This window comes from Maniola hyperantus, chromosome 12 (genome assembly GCF_902806685.2).
Source record: "Maniola hyperantus chromosome 12, iAphHyp1.2, whole genome shotgun sequence".
Taxonomy (NCBI): Eukaryota; Metazoa; Arthropoda; class Insecta; order Lepidoptera; family Nymphalidae; genus Maniola; species Maniola hyperantus.
In genome coordinates, this window is record NC_048547.1 from 10242599 (window position 1) to 10265318 (window position 22720).

At 38.9% G+C, this 22720-nt stretch overlaps 2 protein-coding genes across 4 annotated transcripts in view; one reads left to right on the forward strand and one right to left on the reverse strand.

Annotated features, from left to right (window-relative positions):
- Positions 1-811: 811 nt before the first annotated feature.
- Positions 812-8562, forward strand: LOC117987337 (STAM-binding protein-like A). Its single transcript, XM_034974338.2, has 9 exons — positions 812-1160; positions 1600-1867; positions 2169-2294; positions 2837-2970; positions 3353-3509; positions 4218-4355; positions 5150-5262; positions 5523-5625; positions 6286-8562. The coding sequence occupies exons 1-9, from the start codon at positions 1024-1026 to the stop codon at positions 6346-6348; spliced, it is 1239 nt and encodes a 412-aa protein (XP_034830229.1). The 5' UTR covers positions 812-1023; the 3' UTR covers positions 6349-8562.
- Positions 8554-22720, reverse strand: part of LOC117987226 (xaa-Pro aminopeptidase 1-like) — a 35271-nt gene continuing 21104 nt past the window's right edge. Inside the window, exons 3-12 of one of the 3 annotated variants that reach the window (XM_069502271.1) lie at positions 19660-19895; positions 19091-19300; positions 18189-18405; positions 17485-17752; positions 15125-15386; positions 14382-14589; positions 13570-13803; positions 12997-13068; positions 12631-12785; positions 11763-12134 (exon numbers count right to left, since the gene is read on the reverse strand). In XM_069502271.1, coding sequence (XP_069358372.1) covers positions 11898-12134; positions 12631-12785; positions 12997-13068; positions 13570-13803; positions 14382-14589; positions 15125-15386; positions 17485-17752; positions 18189-18405; positions 19091-19300; positions 19660-19895 — 2099 coding nt within the window. In that variant the 3' untranslated portion in view covers positions 11763-11897. Of the gene's footprint in view, positions 11587-11762; positions 12135-12630; positions 12786-12996; positions 13069-13569; positions 13804-14381; positions 14590-15124; positions 15387-17484; positions 17753-18188; positions 18406-19090; positions 19301-19659; positions 19896-22720 lie in introns of those variants that run through there. The other 2 variants (XM_069502272.1, XM_069502273.1) reach the window with 2 other exon arrangements.

A 22720-nucleotide genomic window follows, 5' to 3' on the forward strand; every position in this document is an offset into this window, starting at 1 on the left:
CTCTGTCCTTCGTTTTACCCATATTTTTTGAAACTGCACCGATTTCACAAAAGTTTTATGCACGCAATTATGGTAATTTTTTCAATCTGCGTTTGGTGTCCAGTATTAAGCTGTTGTTATGTTTTATACTCCTTGTGTTGTAGATGTGTAATATATTGAACGCTATAAAATATTTGAGATTATTTTGTTTTATAACAAAGTACCTATAGTACGCGACAGGTTAAGATGGGTGGGGATGCCCCGCACACCCGCACAGCCCCCGCGCTAACCCGATGCGTGATTGACGTGACGTGCGGGTGTGTGGGGCACACACCCTTCGCCTCATACCCCGATAGCCATCTCGACCTGTCGCGAACTTATACCTAATATATTGATGAGTACCTTCTACCTAGTAATAATTTAATAAACACAGTCTGTGTTACTACGTACGTATGTATGTAGGTACCGTACCGTCCATGATTTCAATAATAATAATTATTATAATTCTGATTTCCACACTACATCAGAAAACATATTTTATTTTGGTAGCAAATTGTTTCGAAGTATTTTAAAAAGCCCGCGCCCGCCATAATCGTCTTGGGGCGAATATATGTAATATATATAATATACACATAAAATAATATACACATACATGTATATATATATATATATATATAGATGACGAATCGCTTCCACGGCTTCCGCTTTGCGTTTCGTTTTGTCATAACTCTATTATTTTATTAACGCCTATACGGTTCATACATGGTGGTCTGTGGTGTTGACATAATTGTCAAACGTCAATGTCATTCGTATCGTAATGCCAAATTTGTCAAGTCAATTTGTGATGTCAATGGAGATTGTTTATGGTTATTGGTTTTTCTCTTATTCTTATTTCTTTTCCATTTATTGGTTTTCCTGTTTTGATAGTTTTCGACTTTTTATAATAGGATTGTACGATCTTCTCGTTTAAAAATAAATTCAGGCCGATAAGTTCGTACGTCGTCTGTGGAACAGAGTAAATTACGGAGAGACGAAAGTATAATAATGCAATCACAGATGCAGTCGAATGAAAAACGGGAAAGAACACTAGATCTTGCATCATTGGAGCCGGCAGCCAGGGTGAAACAGCTCGCTAACTTTGGAGCTATGGTAGAAGTTGATCCTAATGTCCCACCAAGAAGGTAGTATTTATCATAAAAGGCCTTGAAACCTTGATTTGTTGTGATATGTTTTAGGCTGTGAGTCATAGTATTTTCCAAAACTTGATTCCATTATTTAACACCTATAAGCGAATTAGAATAACAATTTATAAAATGGGTTATCATTAGAATATAATAAACCCTATAATTAGATTTACCTAAGTGAAGATTACCTAGTAATTCATGATGCCTGCTTAATTGAATTTCTCACATAACTAGAGATCAAATCAACAATTTACTTGCTGATAAAATTTTCAGATGATTAAAATACCTTTTTATTAAGAACAGACCAAAAATCATTATTTTGACAGTTTTTGTAAAGGAAATACTTGTATGTAGATCAAAATGTAAAAATATTCCTCGGCCAAGATTATTTGGTGATCAAGAAAACAGCCTATCATATAATATTATATTCTTGCAGGTATTACAGATCAGGTTTAGAAATGGTGAGGATGGCCAATGTCTATTTAGCTGAGGGTAGTCTAGAAAACGCCTACATGTTGTATTTGAAGTTCATGACATTATTCCTGGAAAAGATCAGAAAACATCCTGAGTACGGCACAGTTCCCCCTGATGTGAGAGCAGTAAACCAAACCATGCTAAAGGAGGTCATGCCCAAAGCTGAAAAATTGAAACAGAAACTCTTAGACCATTATGCGAAAGAACATGCACATTATAAGGAGTATGAGGTTTGTATTTTTGAGCTTTACAGATACAAAATTTGGTGGTACTGTTAGGGTAGCTTGCATTCTTGAGAAGTTGAGGTTTGTGTACAGCTTCTCTCTGGGCTGGTTTCCACACTTAAACATTTCCGCTTTACAATTTACACAGAAATAGAATAGATTTTGGTTCAAATTTTTACAAGTGCTTTTGAATTATTGTTATTATTATTGTTAAAAGAATTCACTTTTGTAAGTATTTCTAGCAGCACAAACTGCATGCCACTGACATGGAGTTTTGACTGTTGTTGTGACTCTTTCTATTCTGTAGGAACATAGAAAAATTGCTGAAGCTGCTAAAAGGAAGCAAGAACAAGAAGATGCTAAATTGGCCCAGAGGCTTCAAGCTGATGAGAACAGACAGGATGGTCAAACTAAACCTCATTTACTTAATGCAGTGAGTGAAACACAATATAATTTAGTGTGGCATGTGATTGGAAGTCCCTACAGGAGACCTATGTCCAGCAGTGGACGTCTATTGTTAGATGATGATGATGGTGATGTGATTAGAAATTGTTGTGATCTCTGATCTCTCTCTCTCTTCTTGATCCTTTGCTATCAGTCTTTTTTCATAACTGTTCTGTTTGGGGACTTAACTTACATTTAGAATTTTAAATTTAGACATTTATTAAATTTAGATCAAAATAATAAGTTTCCTAACTGCATTAGGAATGACCTGTATTGCAGAAGGGATAAAAAATAATAAAAGGGGTAAGGGATTTGAGTTCTTTAACTGCCATACCCTTTCCAAGTAAGACTGCTTCTATCACCACTTACCACCAGGTGAGATCACAGTTAAGCGCTGACTTGTAAATGTAATGAAGAAAAAGAAAAGAGATTTTCCCTTTCTCATTTGTCCATACGAGTGAGTGATATAGAGTAAGGGGGAACTCAGCTTCTGTTGGGTGCCCCACAACACTTAATGGGTTTTGTCTGCAGGAAGAGTGGGCGCTGAGCCCGTCCGCGCCGCCCGTGGATGGCGTGCTGTACCCGGACGACTTCGCGAGCGAGCCGCCGCGCGCGCCTCCCGGCTACCATCCCACCCCGCCGCTCATACCGCCCTCCAAGCCACAGTATGGAAATTTCAACTGTTCTTTTTAAAAAAAAATTCTTGTTTGACAACTAGTAAAATCAAGTATCTTTTTATCAAACGTCAAAAACACGCGCTTAAAATGCGAGCCTCTATGAAACACTGGCATATGACGTCACAATGATTTGACGTGCTGTTTTAGTTTAATAAATAATTTAAAATGGTTATTAAAATGATTTCTTCCAAAATTCATCAAATCCACGTCCGATGTTAGTTTTAAGTTTGCTAAACATTTTAAATTATTATTGAACTACCTAAAAAAGTACCTCAAATCACGTCGAATGTTTATGACGTCATTTCAATGTATTTCATAAAATACATAAAAAGTCGCTGATTTGACTAGTAGTCATCATTCCTATTTCCAGGGACACGGGCATAAGCGACTTCGAGCCTCAGCTGGTGTCGGAGCGTCGCCTGCGGCAGGTGGTGGTGCCGGCGGCGCTGCTGGCGCGCTTCCTCGCCATCGCCGCGACCAACACTGCGCGCAACATCGAGCTCTGCGGCATCCTTGCCGGCATACTGGTGAATATCGTGGTCTAGTGTCTATCTTCTTTTCATTCTGCACTCTGGGCCTTTCGGCCACTCGGAAACCACCGAACTTAAACGATTCCGTCTGTTGTGCGTTAGGGTCTAGGTTATTACTGTGTACTGTCCTCATAGGACTCTGGTCATTGATATAGAATAGTAGGTATGGATGACAGATCACGAGCGAAATGACATCGCTCAAGTGGCCAAGTATTTTTAAAAGGAGAACAAAAAAAACAAAAGTAGAGCCTCGATAGCTCAACGGTTATAGGAGCGGACTGAAAACCGAAAGGTCGCCGGTTCAAAGCCCACCCGTTGCACTATTGTCGTACCTACTCCTAACACAAGCTTTACGCTTAATTGGAGGGGAAAGGGAGTAATTAACTTGGCTAATATTCTTTAAAAAAAAAGTTTATATTTATTCTAACATAAAACTTGACATGGGGCCGATTCTCTAGTACACAATCTCTAAACTAAACTAAATTAACAGGTCTAAATCTAATGCTATCCTTTTCCGCAAGCAACATTATGAAAGGGATAGCAATAGATTTAGACGTGCCATTTTAGTTTAGTTTAGAGATTGTGTACAATGGAATAAGCCACAATAAGTCTATAAAATTGACTTTGCAATAATGCGCTCCTGTGTGTAATCGGTATTGCGCCTGATATCTGGTGGAATCAAAAATAAAATTGTATTTATTCCAGGAGCGGCACCAACTGAAGATAACGCACGTGATAGTGCCTAAGCAAACGGGAACCCCGGACTCCTGCAGCACCAACAATGAAGAGGAGATCTTCCACTATCAGGATCAGCATAACCTCATTACACTCGGCTGGATACATGTAAGGAAACCTCCATTTATTTCTTGTGCTCTATCTAAAATAAAATATTTCAACACAGACTGGTGTCTGTACAACAAATAAACATTGTTTAGGAACTTTGTTGTTGTTTTGTCAACTGTTGATCAACAAAAGTTTACCATGAATATGTGGTTTTACTTTGAGGTTAAACTCGTATAAGTAAATGTTAGTACTTTTTTATATATAGGCTTGCGCTTGACTGTAATCACACCCAACAGTAGGAGATGATGCAGCCTGAGGCGTGGTCCTAATACAATACGATTACGCGATCATCGTGTACTTGCGTCAAATATGTATATTAATAATTTGAGCCTATTGAGGCTATTGAGCTCAACCGGTAAAGGACTGGACTGAAAACCGAAAGGTCGACGGTTCAAACCCCGCCCGTTGCACTATTGTCGTACCTACTCCTAGCACAAGCCTGACGCTTAGTTGGAGAGGAAAGAGGAATATTAGTCATTTAACATGGCTAATATTCTTTAAAAAAAGAAAATAGAACGAGAATACGCGATCAACGCGCAAATGCCAATTGGGACATCTATTCGAGATCAGTATGTTTAATCGCGCGTTTGTAAGAGTAAAATTCGCATGAGCTTGCGTCGATCGTTTAATCGCGTTGTGTTAATGCAACGCCTAAGGCTGAGCGCGTTTACCTAGAAGGTGCCTTTTCACCATGAAGGTACCAATATTATAGCTAGCAGGAAAACCGAAAGCTGGAAAGGCAATCCATATTCATTTCCATTTCGCATTCCATATAACTTGTGTTATACCTACAGACACACCCGACCCAGACGGCGTTCCTGTCGTCCGTGGACCTGCACACGCAGTGCTCTTACCAGCTCATGATGCCCGAGGCCATCGCCATCGTGTGCGCGCCCAAGTACAGCGAGTGAGTTACTCATTACATCCAGCATCTCAACCCATAAAACAGGGTGTAATCAGGACGCTAGCAAAAATTCAAATCGATTGAGATTGTAATGATGATTGATGCAGCTTATCGTCAATCAAGCTTATCCGCCACTTTCATCTACAATATTTCCCGTGAAAAATTACTTGATTTTTAGTTCTGTCAATTGACATTCTTAAGACATGCATTTTCGCTAGTTTTTTACAGTTATAGGTATTGTATTGTATACTTATCTTTTATAGGACTGGATATTTCGCCCTGACGCCGGACTACGGCATGCAGTACATAACTAACTGCAGACAAAGTGGATTCCACCCGCACCCCAACGATCCACCCCTGTTTTATGTAAGTAACATTTGATAATCGTCATCATCGTCACTAACCCAGCGTTCGCTCACTACTAAGCATGGCTCTCCTCTCAGAATGAGAAATGTTTGGTCATAGTCTACCATGCTGGTCAAGTGCAGATTGACAAACTTTACACACCTTTGAGATCATTATGGAAAAGTCAAGCATGTAGGTCATGATGTTTTCTTTCACCATCAAAGCAAGTGAAATTTGAAATGATTATTTACCAGTGTTTCTCAAAACATGAGACTCAAGTAAAAAGGTACTACAAGTGATTGAAAGCAGTTTTGTTGGTGATTTTGATTTTATACTTTCATCTTTGTTTTGGTCAAAACAAATTTTTGAGTGTAATAGTTTTTTTTAATTATTTTTTAATGTCCACGACTCCGAACTTTAACTAATTCCTTATTGAAAATAAGTCTGCTAAAGATTTTATCATTTATAAGAAAAAAAATGAGCTTTTAATCTATGGCATTAACTATTTGTTTAAATCGTCTCGATAAAAGATGGTGGCCTCAAAATAGCGGTTCTATTTTGCGGTCATTTTTGGCGGAAGTGACGTTTGAACTTTTCTTCCATCCAAAAAATGTCTGAGTCATCAAGAATTTTCACTTCAAAAAGATTTGAAATAATGTACTTAATATTTGTTATTTCCAGCCTGTTACTCACATACGGGTAGACGAGACTGCGCCCGTGGAAATGGTGGATCTCAGAAGATGAAAACATACACACACACACATATACAGACAAACTGCCTTGTTAGAATAGCTTACTATTGCTTACAAAGCTTTCCGAGTCAATTGGATACTTTTGTACGACATAATTAAATACAGAATTCGCTATATTCTCAAGTCCAAAAAGATTTTTTCAGTTTACATCTTGGACTTGAAGCGTTTTCAAACTATCCTATGACCCATAGATAATATACTATACTAATGGGTGACATCGCGACATTTTATCAATAAAATCATACTATAAGCATATAATATAGGGGATATTATATTCTTAGTATGATTTTATTGATAAAACTAGCTTATGCTCGCGACTTCATCTGCGTGGACTACACAAATATCAAACCCCTATTGAATTTTCAAAAATCCTTTCTTAGCAGATGTCTACGTCATAATAGCTATCTGCATTACAAATTTCAGCTGTGCGTTGATAGATCAGTCAGTCAGTCAGTCACTTTTTCCTTTTATATATTTAGATTATCGCAATGACCTGATGAATCATGAATTCAACAATTGACAATCAATAAGGCTGACGCAGCGGCAGTGTCACCGTATCTACCGGGAATATAATATCTTTATATTATAAAGTTATAGAAAATCTATAGGAACCAATAGGTCGCTTGCGGTCAACTGCACGGTCGCTTGTCGCTGTCGCCAGTCGCTGCCGCTTGTCGCCGATCTTGGAAGCCTACCTTAATTAAGATCACTCATTCGCTTTTCTTTTACCCTCTCGCACCCTGTTTCGTGTTAGAAATACAATGAATGGTGGACAGAATAAGATATTTGACTAGTCTTATTTATTTTTAAGGTATTAAAGAGGTTAATAGGTAATTTATATGTACGATTTATACGCTTACATGTTGATCAAATAAATTCATTTAATATTATGTTTTATTATTAAAAAATATTATTTCTTTTACCTTTGTTATGCAAAACGACGTATGACGTCATGATCTATGTTTATATCTATTGAAAATAGGCTATTTAACAAAGCCAGCGGCGTGTAGTCGGCGGCTTTGAACTTAGGAACGTTGTTTCAAGCTTGTAAGATTAGCGTTTAAAAACTTAGAAATGTCGTAGCATGTAGGGCGAGTATTATGTACGACCCATCACACGGCACGATTTGTGGTCAGGATATACAACACACGACATACACACACACTACCTTATCGGTATAAAGCTCAGCTGCCATTCGATTAATGGTTCTGATGCGATACAATGGACATCTGAGTTATAGTGGCCACTATAGCAGCTAGGCATAGCATGTTTTTTCAATTTAAAGCGTTTTATCTAAGATACCCTACATCATTGCTTACTTCAAGCACCATTTATTTTACCTATGAATCACAGATAACAAAAGTAGAAAATCTTTTTGCAAAACTTGAAATTTGATTAAGTATTAAAATTACTTATATTTTATATCATCTAAGTATAATATATTTACGATAAGTTAACTAATCATCATAAAGTATGATTGAAAGACTGAAATGAATATTATTAATATTGTATAATTAATAAGCACCTATCCCGTTATTTATTTGCTATATTATTGTTGAAAACAGCTAAGATTGTTCTTTTTAATTCCATTCCCTTTCAGTGTAAATTAAGCCTAAGGGTGGCTAATCATTAAGCGGAGTGGTGCGGAGACTTGTTCGGTGCCACTAACAAGTTGTGGTACAAAATATTGGTCAATCTATGTTACACTTACATAGTTCAACGGGTTGCGAAGCTGAAGCCTAAAGTGACAATGGGCAGGGCACATAGTTAAATACCGATAGACTTGGACTCCAAGGATTCTAGAATGCACCTCGTGGTGTGTGGAAGTCCCTACAAGAGACCTATGTCCAGCTGTGGACGTGTATCGCTTAGCGATGATGATGATGATACCAATTCTCTCCCGTGTTAAACTTAAAAGATAGTAGAGATTAGAGCCATTTAATTTTATTGTACTATCTTTGGTTTGGTTGTAAGTTTTTTGGTGTTAACGAAAAAGGGCAACAATGCATACTATGTAGAGTACATGTTTTAGACCTTGGTGTAAACGCGGTGTACGGTGTCTCGTTTCCACCAAGGTATAAGACATTAGACCTAGCGAGTAAATGGTTTTGATAATTCGTCAATCGGTTCATGTAAACTACGAGTAGACGCTAATTTATATAATCTGTACGGACCAATGTAAATAAAGAACACAATATAAATTTAACATTAATTTTATTTATTGCACTTCGTTACTATACGTGATATGTTGACATTGGCAGTGATGCAAACAGTATACAATTAAAGCATCTACTATTTGCTTAAGATAAAATATACTTACAGTACGCGACAGAAAGTAATGTATATTGACCTTTAGAAGGAGATAGCAGATTAGTAGAGCATTGTCTCTGTCGTTGAGACCGACAAAACGTCATAAATAGGTATGAGTGACCGAGTCAACGCTCTACAAAGCCGAAATGTCATTCTAAAGGCTGATGTACATTTCTTCCTGCCGCGTACAGTATCTACTTAATAAAAATTTACGGTGTTACTACGAAAAGGTTTTCAATGTTAGATAATTTTGAAATCTACGGGTCATTAGATACGTAACGTGCACGGGACGGGACGGGCGGATTTCTTGAACTACTATTGGATAATTAGAACGTCCCGTCCAATCCAATAGTAGTTCAAGAAATCCTCTCCTGTCCCGTGCACGTTATATAGGTATGCAACCAGCAACAGTCCATGGTCCAGCGTGAAATAAAACAGGACCAGGCTCACTTGGTCACGTAATCCGAGACGCGGTGCGGCGCGGCGGCTCCCGATTCCCTTCGATCTCATAAGAATTGGGTATTTACTTTTGAATTTAATAAATTAAATATTATTACTTTATTAACTAGGATAAAAATAATGACTATACTGAAAAAAATATTAAAACCCAACAAAGATTTACAAAGTTACAGGCATTTTAATTTTGGAGGGTCTTCTATCCCTTTCTCGCAAAACGAAAATTTGTATGAAACCGCACGAAGCTACTATGGCAGTGTGACGTCAAACTGCTGTATCGTTATCTTTGTCTAATCAGAAATATTTAAATGCTTATAACTTTTTTGTTATTTGAGCGATTTAATTAGTTTTTTCAGTTTACGTCATTATTTTTATTCTAGTTTAAAAGTAATAAAAAAATTGGAGTCGAATACCCAATTTATGCGAAAGAAAGAGAAGCATATTTTGTTAAACTTTAGACCGCAGTGCTGGCGAGCTGAATTGCACTTTATTACGTCGTAAAAGGCTTGCTATTTAATCGTATTAGCGGAGTGAGAATTCTATATCAGTGTCGCAAAATATCGTTTTGTAGTAACACTGAAAATTCAAGTCCCACCACGCTATCGTGTGAGTTACCTCAAATTACAGATCACTTTATTTTACACTTTCATTTTTAATAGTACTATTCTATGTCAATGTTAACAACAACCGAAGCATCTACTTTTACAAGGTAGGTACATGTGTGGTACTTATTGCTTAGACATTAATATTATATAAACTAAAGCTATTATAATATAATCAGAACACTAGCAAAGACGAAAAAAGGTGATAGTACCTACTGATGATTGCCGATATGAGACCATAATGATACCATAAAAAAGAACGCGAAAAATATTTAAAAAAATCCAACCTTTTGTAAAAGTTATATTACAAATTTATTATAAGTATTGATAAGCACTAAAACATTTGCTGACTGACACTAGAGGTCAACGAACGTTGCATTACTAGGCCACTCAGAGTCAATGCCGCGTCGTATGCGGGGCATAGACCCGAGTTTTGCACGCTATACATTGTGAGTTTGAAAAATACTAATCCGTCCAGTAGTTTGAGCTGTGCGTTGAAATATCAGTCAGTCAGACAATCCTTTTATATATTTAAGAAGATTAAGGATAGATAACACTGAATTTTATATAATAATTTTATTTACTTGTATTTACTAAGGCAAATTAACAAGCATTTTTATACTAGTTTCTTAGGGTATTTACCTAAATAAGGGTTAGGATTAATAATTATTATAGGTAATTAATTTATCTTGCTTCCAAAGTAGGTAATTAAGTAAGTAATAATAATACCTAATTTTTAAACAAAATTCAAGGACCCTGAAATATAAATAACAGGGGCCAGGGGGTTTTCGGGGGAGGGGGGATTTGAGTAAGTATATAATTTAATAAGCATCATCATCATTTATCGCCGGCTCACTACTGAGAACAAGTCTCATCTCAGAATGAAAAGGGTTTGTCAATAGTCCACCACGCTGGCCTAGTGCGAATTGGCAGACAATTCAAATAATAGATATTATCTAAATTTAATACTATTATGTACTTAAACTATATTTTGTCTGGTAATAATTAAAGCAATATACACACTACATAGTATTTAATAAGGCACTCGGTGCATTTAAACCATCTTAATAATACCTATATTAGTAGGCACTTTTAGTAAATATTTTCATATCATTTACATTGCATTGGTGCAAAGTAGTTCATTTATAAACATTGGCACCGATTCCGTTGTCTTTCTCTAAACTAAATTTAGAGTAATTGCATCCTTTTCTTTTTAACAATGCTAGAAAAGGAACAGAACATGACTTTCACATTTAGAGACTAAATTTTTGTGCACAATACAAATTTAAACAGTTGGACTGCGCGCTAAAATCACGGGTTTTAACTTTTAACATCTAAAAATTAAATTTAAAACTGTCAAACTGTGTCTGTCCTTTTCATATTACATTAGTAAGAAGAGCATACGAATACTCTAAAATTAGGTTGTGCTCAGAATCAGTACCAATCTCTACTAAACCAAATTGACAGATCTGAAATTCAAACCAAACTAACTTCTGTTATGGCTAAAGGTTTTCATAATATACTGTCTGCGCTACAATAATATTAACAGCTTTGTTAACAATACCTACTCGTTTGTACAGTTATCGGTGCGTAATATTTACCTATCTAAAATCTAGTTTTTTTTAACAAATCTTAAAATGTGAAACTGCCCCGTATTTGATTTCTTGGTCCTTAGGACCTATTTTATAGCTGGTTTATTGTATTGTATGCCTATCTATTAAACTATAATTTAGTAACATTGATAATTATACTTATTTTAAACTAAAATTAAATAGTATACCTACTTACTTAGGCAAGTAGGTAATTATTGAAGAAATACGCATCCACAGTCCACGACAAAAAATTGTCCTGTCTGTCGAACGCTGCATGCGACAAATAAGTACTTATTTTCACCTTTATTTATAGTTTTTCTACGTAAACCCTGATGAAAGTCACGAAAGGAAAACGACGCACAATAAAATTTTCGTAAAGGTCGAGATGGCAATTGGGAAGGGAACGCGAACGCCCCGCGCACCCGTACAGCCCCCGCGCTAACCCGGTGCGAGCGCGGGTGTGCGGGGCATCCCCTCGGGTCATACTCAACCCTCATATTATCTTATCTCAACCTGTCGCGGACATTGATTTACGGATTATACTTATAAATTATAATAATAATTAATTAACTTTACCCCTGTTAATAATAATTAACATAGCGATCGAAAGTGAAGACCACAGATGCTAGCGCTAAAATAATTTCAAAACCAACAGTATGAGAGGAGGCGAAGTTTGGGCTGTTCATCTTATCTCTGGGCGACTCGACGCGGACAGTTTTGTTCATCATCCAGTAATAGACGTCGGTAAGTCCCTGGTCTTTCAGCTCTGGACCTACTATCTTCCTTATTCGCTCATTGTAAGCGTTTAACCAATTGATCTGAAAAACAGAGATCTGAACTTACTATCTACAAGCCGGCAAGAATTTCGGCTTTGTAGTGCGTTGTCTCTGTCACTCACACCACATAGGTGTGAGTGACAAAGACAACACTCTACTATAGTAAATGCAGTAACCCTGCAGCATCAGGATTAAGGAGTTGGATCCAGAACTTTTATGGGACCTTTCCAACCATACCCAATTAAATGATTATTGATTAAATAGGTACCTAATTGGATAATAGATCTATTAATTTTATGCACACGGACAACTTATCTCTTTCAAAGAAAAAAAAATAGGTACAGTAGCCGGCAGATAATATTGTACATCGACCTTTAGAAAGAGATTTCGGCTTCGTAGAGCGTTGTCTCTGTCACTAATACCTATGTAACGCTTTGCCGGCCTCAACGACAGAGACAACGCTCTACGGACGCCTTTTTCTTTCTAAAGGTCAATGTACAATATTTCCTGCTGGGTACTGTAGTCGAGTCTTTCTTACCTCATACTCTGTCAGTGCGTTCCTGTCAATCAATTTGTATTCGTAAGGTATGAGCGTCGCTTCCTGGAAGCCCAGGTATCCCCCAGGCCGTGGTACCACTTCCAGAACATTCCCTAACTTCGCCCCATACTTTCCCATTTCATACCAAGTCGGTTCTGAAATAAAATATAAGTAGGTGCATCAAACAAGACAGTTTAAAAACTAAAACCCGACTATATGTAACACGCGACAGGTCGAGATGGCAATCGGGGAGGGAACGCCCAACCAGCCCCTATTCCTAAAGCAGTGAGCAAAAACGAGTTTTGCTCACTGGTTTAGGAAGCGTAGGGCGCCTTTTATAAACTAGTTAGGTAAAATATAACTTACCGCAAGTGATGAAGTAGCCTTCTCTAAACGGATGCAAATTGATATCTTGCTTGTAGTCAATTACAACTGGATCTGAAAAAACAAAATATTTTGAAAGGTTTTTTAAAAGCCGTGCTCACTTGGTCACATGATCGGAGAATATCTACCACAGTGGCGCCGGACGCGCCCGTTTGGAGGCTGCACTTCCGTAACTTAGGTACAGTGCGACAAGGCTCTTTTGGTGCGTGGCGAAAATCGGAACTAACGTTGCCGTCAAGTATCCCCTTTGTTCTTGTTTGAATAGTCTAAGCCTCTGATCTCCAACAGCGCCCCCCATCAATGTCATTCAAGTGCCAAAAGAACCTTCTCGTACTGTTTATGAGAGAGAGACAGAGAGAGATGTATAAGTGTTACGCGGCAGAAAGAGAGGCGTTTTTAATATTTTTGGCCGAAGTGCTATTCGAGCTGAATGTATATACCTAATGTATGTTGACATGATCACTAGGTGCCTCTGGTATCGTCATCGTCACTATGTGCCTCTGTGACCTCTGGTAGCGTCAAAAATGACACCAAAGCATTGCGATACTTGCTTACCCTCTTTCCTGTTTAAAGCAGCTCCCATCCCGTATCCAGTAGGCTGGGTATAGTCTTGCCTGAAGGCCCACAAAGGTGCTCTAGCGATTGGGTCTGTATGCGCCGCTGGTAGCGTGGCCGGTGTCTGCAGCATAGACAACGCCGCCAGCGAGCGCAGCACGGTCGTGTATGCCTTACGTTCCTCTCGTGTAGGTATCCCGTAGTGTAAAGTCCGCGTTACTGCCGTTGTACCTTCTACAATTTTATTACTTACTTAGTTTACATTATTAATTTCAGAGATGTATGTATTTACCTATTGTCGTATCAACGAAAGCTCAAATCGCTGGGTATAGGAATGAGAATTTGCATGTAAGCTTTCTCTGTAATGTAGATCCACATAATGAAGGATTTTCACAATTATTCCACCCGAGTAAAACCGGGACGGGTTACCTTGTCTGCCATAAACAAAAATTCTTTCCTCAGTTTGGCTGAAGTTCTTCCATTTGCATTAGTTATAAGCTCAAATCAACAACTTGTATAGAAAGACCATTACCAGAAGTGGTAATGGACCGCTATGTTATGAAGCATGTTCGTAGGTGTCGTTTTGACCAAAGGTGCGTAATCACCGCACCAGTGACTAATGACTTTCGAAGCTGTGCCGTACGCGCATGCCATACACACAAGCTTGTGAATTTCTCTTCACTTTTTTATTAAACTACGCATAAAGATTAGTATAATGTGAGCTTTGCCTATCCGGAGCCTTGGCTAAAATATCCAATAGTAGGTAGGTACAGCGAAGATTGCCAAAGGTATGAAAAAATCGCATACTGTACCGTAGTATTGTCCTCCAGACTGTATAACAAGCGTGGAGTTAGGGAATATCCTTCTGTTGCTGGCGCTGATAGCCCTGTACTCCGGGTCCGCGCCGCTAGGCCCGAAGGCGACGCGCGTCTGCATGGACAAGCCGACGTAGCCAGCCTGCGTGCCGCGAGTTATGTCCACCTTCGTTGCCACTGATATCTCGTTTAAGCCAGATTTCCCCTAAAAGTATTCCAATATGATATAGGTACGCGCTACTTTGTCGGCGTGTATATACCAGGCGAGAACTCTGTTCCTGGGCAAAAAGTTGCCTATGTCCGTTTCAGCCTCAGCTAACTATCTGTATCCATCAAAATCGGTTAAATGGATGGGCCCTGAAGAGTTATCTCTTCACGGCCGTGAACAGATAACTCTTCACGGCACGGCAGACAGACAGACTTTCGATAAAATATATTATCCTTCTGCATCAGAGTCCTACTTTCGAGTCGAGCGCCTAGTGACGTCAGTTACGCCGTGACAGAGCGTCAGGCGTCAGATGCAAATGTAGGGACGTCATTCGAGCGCAGCGACATTTATGTACACCGGCGTCAGTGTCGCTGCGCTCGAGTGACGGCTGCGGTGTCACTGACGTGGCGCCAGCCATATATACGCGCGGCTCGAATGTCTACCTTAACGAATCTAGAATAGTTACTTTTTAATCACACGATTATAATTTTATAAAATATTGCTGTAACTAAATTTATTTAAATCGTCTTACCACGACCTCCATATAACTCAGGACGGTACACATGGCTACAGCATCACGTAGGTGTGCCTTATGCATCCCCATTATCTCCGCTTGATTTTTCTGCGCCTTCAGGTACAGTATTGGCGACGTTTGAAACTTTCGTTTAGTAACCGGTATAATTTGAGCGATAGCAGCCGATGCGCCTCTTTGGAAAGTCCCCTCTTGCGGTATGAGAATCTTTGACTCTGTAGCTTTTCGTAAGTCTGAATATATTTCAGAGTAGTCCTTTACCCTTAAACGATAAAATATAAAACGATAGAATAACCTAGGTAAGAATACCAAGAGTTATTAAAAGCATATAGGAGCCCCCAAAGACCACAAACTTTTGACCGGCCAAGCGTTAAATTAGTTAATTAAGTTGCTTTCATATTCGTAGGTAAGTATAGGTAATTCAACACACCTAGGTATTAAGCAACTCACAGATTTTCTTGAATCTAACAACATATTGCCTATTAAGCAATCTGGCTTTAGAAAAAATCGCAGTACGTCTACCGCCCTAATCGATGTAGTGGACGACATTTTAAGTGCACAAGACGCAGGACAGGGCACGATACTTGTATTGCTGGACTACTCACGTGCATTTGATACAATTAATGTGCCACTCCTTTTAGCCAAATTGCAATATTATGGTCTTAGCCCTGTAAAAGCTGTAAATTGGATTGCTAGTTATTTGAGTAACAGAATTCAAACAGTAGAGTTAAAACATGATGACGGTTCTACCTCTAATTCACAATACAAACCAGTAGTTAGAGGTGTGCCTCAAGGTTCCATATTAGGTCCCCTATTATTTATATTATACTGCGCAGACGTCATTAAATCGATCCGTCATTGTCATTATCATATGTATGCGGATGATATACAAATTTATATATCGTTTGCACCAAATGAGACCTATGAAGCTATGGATAAGCTAAACGAAGATCTAAGCAACATAGCCAAATGGTCAGAGTCTCACTGCTTGGTGTTAAATCCAACTAAAACCAAATATCTCATCCTTGGAACAAAAATTCAAATACAAAAAATTTCTGGTAAAAGGCCTACCGTAAAAATACAAGGCGAAGACATTGAACGCGTTACTGAGGCACGTAATCTTGGTGTGATAATGGACGAAAATCTCCGATTTGAAAAGCATGTACTTAACACAGTAAGAAACTGCTTTTACCGTCTCAAGGTCTTGTATCGAATAAGACCTTTTATTAAAACAGATGTGCGCATTCAACTATGTGAATCTTTAGTTTTATCTAAGCTGAACTACGCAGACATTGTCATCGGTCCACGATTACTAGCTCGCACTAAGAATCTTATCCAAAGGGTACAAAATGCTTGCGCTCGTTACTGTTTTCAAATACCACCCCGTACTCACGTCACGCCATTCTTAAATAATGCTGGAGTTATGAAAATGGAGTACCGGAGACAGTTACACTTTGCCGTTTTATTATTTGGGGTTATAAAATACAAAGTTCCTCAGTATCTATACCATAAACTGCAGTGGGCAAGTGATATTCATACCACTCACCATACCAGGGCAGCTGCATATTTAATCCTTATGCCGCGTCATGCATCTGCGGCTTTCAGAGGTAGTTTTAAGTATAATGCAACGAAATGTTGGAATAACCTTCCTCCACCTTATAGAAACCTTCAGACTTCTGGCGCTTTTAAAGTAAAATTCAAAAAACATCTTTTAAATATTCAAAAGTTACAGATTTAGTCAAAATTTATTTATCTTACCAAACTTTACTTTCTCATCCACTCCTTGCGAGCTATTTTATTTTATTTTATTTTTTCTTTATTATACTTACAAAAAAAAAAAAAAACTATCGTACAATTTTCCTATTCTTACAATTTACAACATCTATTTCAATGTATTATTTCTTATTTCTTCTTTTATATCACTTTAAATTTAAAAACTGTAAACACTTTATTTTATTTTATTTATCCATTTACTCGCCAACTTTATATATTCTATGCCACTGACGTTTAGGTAATATTTAAAAGGCGGTCACTGAAAATCAGCGTTGGGGCATCTGGTACCTCAGATATTTGCTCTAGAGGTTTGTGTCTGAGGGGCCCGACGTCTCAACACAAGCTGAGTGGCCTACCTGTTCGAGGTGTTGCACTGCTGTACAGGACGATATTGCCTACACCATGTACCACCTATATACCTCGAATAAACATTATTCTATTCTATTCTATTCTAAAAAACCCACAAACAAAGTGGAGTACACAAATTCAACGATATAGTAAGGGAAAATTGATTCCACACACAGACGGATAGCGGAATGATCTTACTTATTGAGGCTTCCGTTGTATCGACATCTCGATGCACTTACCTGGTGCAGTTGTTAGAGTTAGCAAAGCAGTTGTACACGGCGAGAGCTTCGCGCACTGGCATAGAGAGCTTCCCTGGCGGCGCATAGACGCGCACCTCTCGCATACTGACGAAGACGAAGGCCTTCAGGAGTGGCGCATAGGGCAGGTCCCTCCCGCGCACGTTGAGGAGCCAGGCCACCTCGTCTAATGCAGTCACCACCATGGCTTCAACACCAATTATTCGGAGCTCATTGCGGACAAGGTCAACTTTTTGACGCCATGTCATACCTGTTTGATTAATAGTAGTAGCATTAGAAAAGCTGTGATAGCCTAGTTAGGGACGTCCTAATACCTTCTAAACGGAGGCCGAGGGTTCGATCCCGGGCACGCACCTCTAACTTTTCAGAGTTCGTTTTAAGTAATTAAATATCACTTGCTTTAACGGTGAAGGAAAACATCCTGAGAGAACCTGCAAGCCTGAGAGCTTTCCAAAATGTTCTCAAAGGTGTGTGAAGTCTACCAATCCGCACATGGTCAGCGTAGTAGACTATGGCCAAACCCTTCTCCGAGAGGAGACTCGTGCTCTGCAGTGACTAGTGAGCCGGCGATGGGTTGGTCACCGTAGTTGATCATGATGAATAAATTTCATGATTGAAAATATAGGTATGTTAAATTCTGCGCATACAGCGTCACAAATATGCCTCCAGCATAAAGGTACACTTACCTGTATACGAGGAATTGTGCAACTTAGCCACGACTCTATTGACTTCCGGTCTTCGTTTCTCCGGGTCGAGTTCCTCATTCCACAGATGGTCGAGAAGGGTCGGAATGGCGAAAAGCTGCATACCCTCCCGTTGCAGGATGTTATACAACGCCTCCCATTTGTTGTTATTGGTGTGCCGAGCGTCAGCGCCGATGCGAGCGCTACGCGGCGCGTACTTCTGTTTGGGTCAAATAATATGACATGGTCTTTTAATTTCATATTGGTTGACTAGATACAGTTTAGGTGTACTTAGCCGAAAAAATAATAAACAGTCCCAACCAGTAAAGAGTCGCGAATCTTGACCATCGGCCAACGTGTTCAAAATGTTCACTATGACTTCTAATTCTGGAAGCATACAGCTGCCTAACTGTGATGATGTGTGAATGTGTGTGTATTATACCTACCTACTTACCATGATGTATTCTGAGTTTGTTGTGGGCTCTTCTCAGACCTGGGCGCGTTGGGAACCCTCGTAGCTTTAGTTTTTAAGTTCGCGTAAAAATTATCACCACTATAATGTCATCTTACAAGTGCAACAACTGACATTCAAAAGTGTAATTTATTACATATTTTGAATAAACCATTTGATTTGATTTGATTTATTCAGCGATGCTCGGTCGGATTGAGATTGTCTGCGTCGATCACGTACCATGCTCACGGTGCAGCGCATCGCTTTCATCCGCCGACACCTATGGTTCCAGACCACTACAATGCCGTCTGCCAGGACCACATCAGTGCCAGAGCCGTTCCAACCAGTAAAGAGTCTCGACCCTTTCTTCCAACTACTAGGCTACTATAACTTAATGCTCTAATTCAAAAAGCATGCATGTAAGTACGTGCAATTAATGGATAGATGTGCGTACAATGATCCATTCAGCGATGCCGTCGGTCGGACTGAGGTTGTCGACGTCGACCACGTGCCATGCGCACGAGAGCACGGCGCGCGCACGCCGCGCCTCGCCGGGCGGCACCCAGACCACCGCGTCGCCGTCCGCCAGCACCACAGCAGTGCCGGGGCCGTCCCAACCGCTGAAGTATTCTAATCTGCGTTCATCCGCTGATGGCTCTTCACTCTGTTGTAACGAAAATTTTGGTTAGCATTAAAAATTAACTCTATTAAATGAAATTGGGTTGATACACGTTAAATATTTTTAAATAAAATTTAAGTAAATAAGTAGATGATAAATAATATGCCAACGGTGCGTGACTACTACAGATTTGCAACGATACTTAATAATTCTCGGCAGTTCGAAACTATCGCTACCTCTACCTTAAATTGAAAAAAATACGCTGCATAGTAGAACAAAAGTTAGTACGTAGTAGGGTATCGTGGCTTGGTAGTAGCCCGTAGCACTGGTATAATTGCTGCAACGCACTCGCAGACTTGCGACGGCAAAACGGAGGCTTTCTTGTCGTAGTTTTAGGCTCTTACCAAATGCTCATCGGTGTAGAATATAATGAAAGCGTCCAAGACATTCTTCTGCACGTAGCTGCTGTCTCTCATAGCGCTGCGCAGTCTTCCCAGCGGCGTGATAGTACTGGTGGCTTCCGCGCAGACTTGTGGCGGAACTGTCGGCAATTCGGGACTGTAGGCCATCGTAGCGGGCGTCGATGTTGTTTGTGGTGCCGCAGTTGAGGTGGTGGTTGTCATACGGACGGCGGAACATACTAGAATGGACCAAAAATAAATAACTTTGTTAATCCATATCAATAGTGTCTCTATTTGTCTGCCTTTTATCTCGGCTCAACGGAAATGGACCCAACTCTTCAACCCTGATGCTGTAAGGAATTGCATTTCTAAATCGTGGCGATTTAAAAACTGGCCTACTAAGTCGGTTAGAAAAAGGAACGACTAAACCGCCACGATGCCGCTTGCTTCCAAATCCTACTAACAAAGAGTTTTCACGGGATTTTTAAAAACCAAAATCCACGCAGACGAAGTCGCGGGCATCAGCTAGTTAATTATGAAATTTCTCGACCTTCAAAAAGGCAAAGTTATCATAATTTAATGAAAGACTGAGAGAAATCATATTGTTATCTCTCGTTCGCGGAGGAGGGTTCCTAAAAAGCTCGTCAGAAGGAGAAAGCGGCTAGCGACAACGCCGGCACTGGCGCGGGAACGTACCCGGATCGCAGCGGGTAAATAGAGGTCACGAGGTAGAAAGCTCGTTGAAAGCTCTCTGGAACAATAAATCTGATCACACATCGCAGCAAGAGCCGCACGAATCGTGTATTGCATAAAAATCTTATCTTTCTCTGCATTGCAGTCCTCACAGCTGAGGGTCGTAACCACTAATTACATAATGGTACGGGTTCCATTGAGATAATAGTGCAGTGGGCTCGCAGATCCTTCCGCATCTTAACCGCGAGCGGATCACCTATGTTAATTACTTTACTAACAGTTAAATAAATAAAAACAAATGAAAGTTGAAACAAATATTTCCTTACGTTTGGACATTATCTATTGGCAGATTTATTCGAATCGGATAAAGGCGATAATACTTAATTGTTCGTCAGAAAAATCCTTAAGCAGTTTTCAATCAGTCTGTGCTAAACCAAATTGTGGCTGTTGGCTACATCGATGGTTGACATGCATTTATTAAGCGCATCCGTTTTAAAGTCTGTTCACTAACATAGTGTCGCTACCCAACAAGTGTTTATTATTTATTTATTTTTTAATACAATAAACATGAAGTATATAGTAGGTATTCTATATTATTCTTAGAATAGAAACACATTATTAAACAAACACAGTGAAAAATAATATACTTAATAAATGCGCCTGCGGGTGTAGCGACACTAAGTTAGTGAATAGACTTTAGTTGACTCGCGTTGTTGACGTCACAGCATCACAGTTAGCAAACACTGTAATTAATTTATGCGTAGTGCAGCTCTTTATTTATTTACACCAACTACCTACCTACTTCCATAATAATAAAAGTATGACTATAAAATATTCAAATTCACTACAATAAGTATGGTTGTCAATTTTAAGTTCTTGCGCCTTTTGCGGGGCAGAGTGCGATCAACTTTACGAGAAAAGTGTTCGTCCGTTCTCGTTCTAACCATATTGGCATATTCTGCTCTAGCACCCTTCCTGCACCAAACTCACAGCTGTTCTCGAATCTTGATTCTTGGGGCTCTACACATAGTGTTGAAACTACTAAGGGGTGTTTGTTACCTTTGGATAGTGGGCTTTTATCTCATTTATTTGAATCATATTTGAATGCAAGTAGTGAATTAATTTTTTTATTAGGCTCCAAAAAAGCACGCTCAGAAACAATTAAATTAAGTTAATATATTAGTAAATTTTTGAAGTTCCGATCTGAACTTATTTTCTTATTGTGGCGGCTATACTATGCTCTGCTATTTCTCGGTTTGTTTGAGTTGGGCGTTGGGAGGTCCCGCAGGGATGTCTGGCTTGTTGGAATGACGTCAACAACTAACAGGAGAATAAAGAGTGTAAGGAGTTATAAATATATAGGACTTACTTAACTCATACTTACTTTCTTTTGTAACATGTTTATATTAGACGTTTTTTTTAATTGAGCTTTCTGTTAATCTATATTTTTTTTATTTAAATTTTATCCATGGGATGGGGTCTTGCGGAGCGATATTTAGGCAAAAGCTGTTTGTTTGAACTACACTTCCTATATAGAATAATAATTAATGATATAAAACGATCTTATCCGTACGTGAAGTGTTATCATAATAATTTATACGAAGGCATAGGCCTATGAAGAGGGCTTTGCCCAAAGAAATTAGCATTGTTTTTTTTAGTAGGTCTTAGGTAAGTAGGTATGATGATATTACAATAGGTACCTACCAATAGTGTTTTAAACCGACTGCGGCGAAGCCCAAAGGAGGGTGTGTTTGACCTGTGTGTATGTATGTATGTAGGTATTTCCGTTCCTATGTCCGCTTGTAACTGCTTCTATTTGTTAGCAGTCAGGTTTTTAGTTCTTTTTAATTACCTACGTAATTTTATTCTCTAAACTTGTCGCCATATGTATTTTTGTAAACTGAATTCTTCGATCTGAAAAAGCCCGCCTAAATAATTATATTGTTTATGATAAAAATTCTGATACTTTTCAAAAGGAACTTTGTTTTGTGTATTTTTGTGCATTATTTATTGAGCTTCGGTGTAACAGAGGCGAATATGGTGCGCGCTGTGGGTGCGCGTTATGGAAAGCGATTTGCGCGCGCCGATTGTGTCAATTTTGTTGTAGGTTTACTTTACATTTTTTAATTCAATATAATATTTTATCGCGGGGTAATCGCATACATAAAATCATATAAGTATACACCTCATCTCGCGCAAAATTCGCCACTATTTGACCACAGTTCAATAAAACACAAATTACTATTTTTTCAACACTAAAAAAAACACAAACAAAGAAAAGCCTTTGATTTTTTTCAAATTAAGTATGTACTATTATTAAATTAGATGGTATGGTTCACAACTTGCATTTAAAAGGTGCATTTTAGGCTAT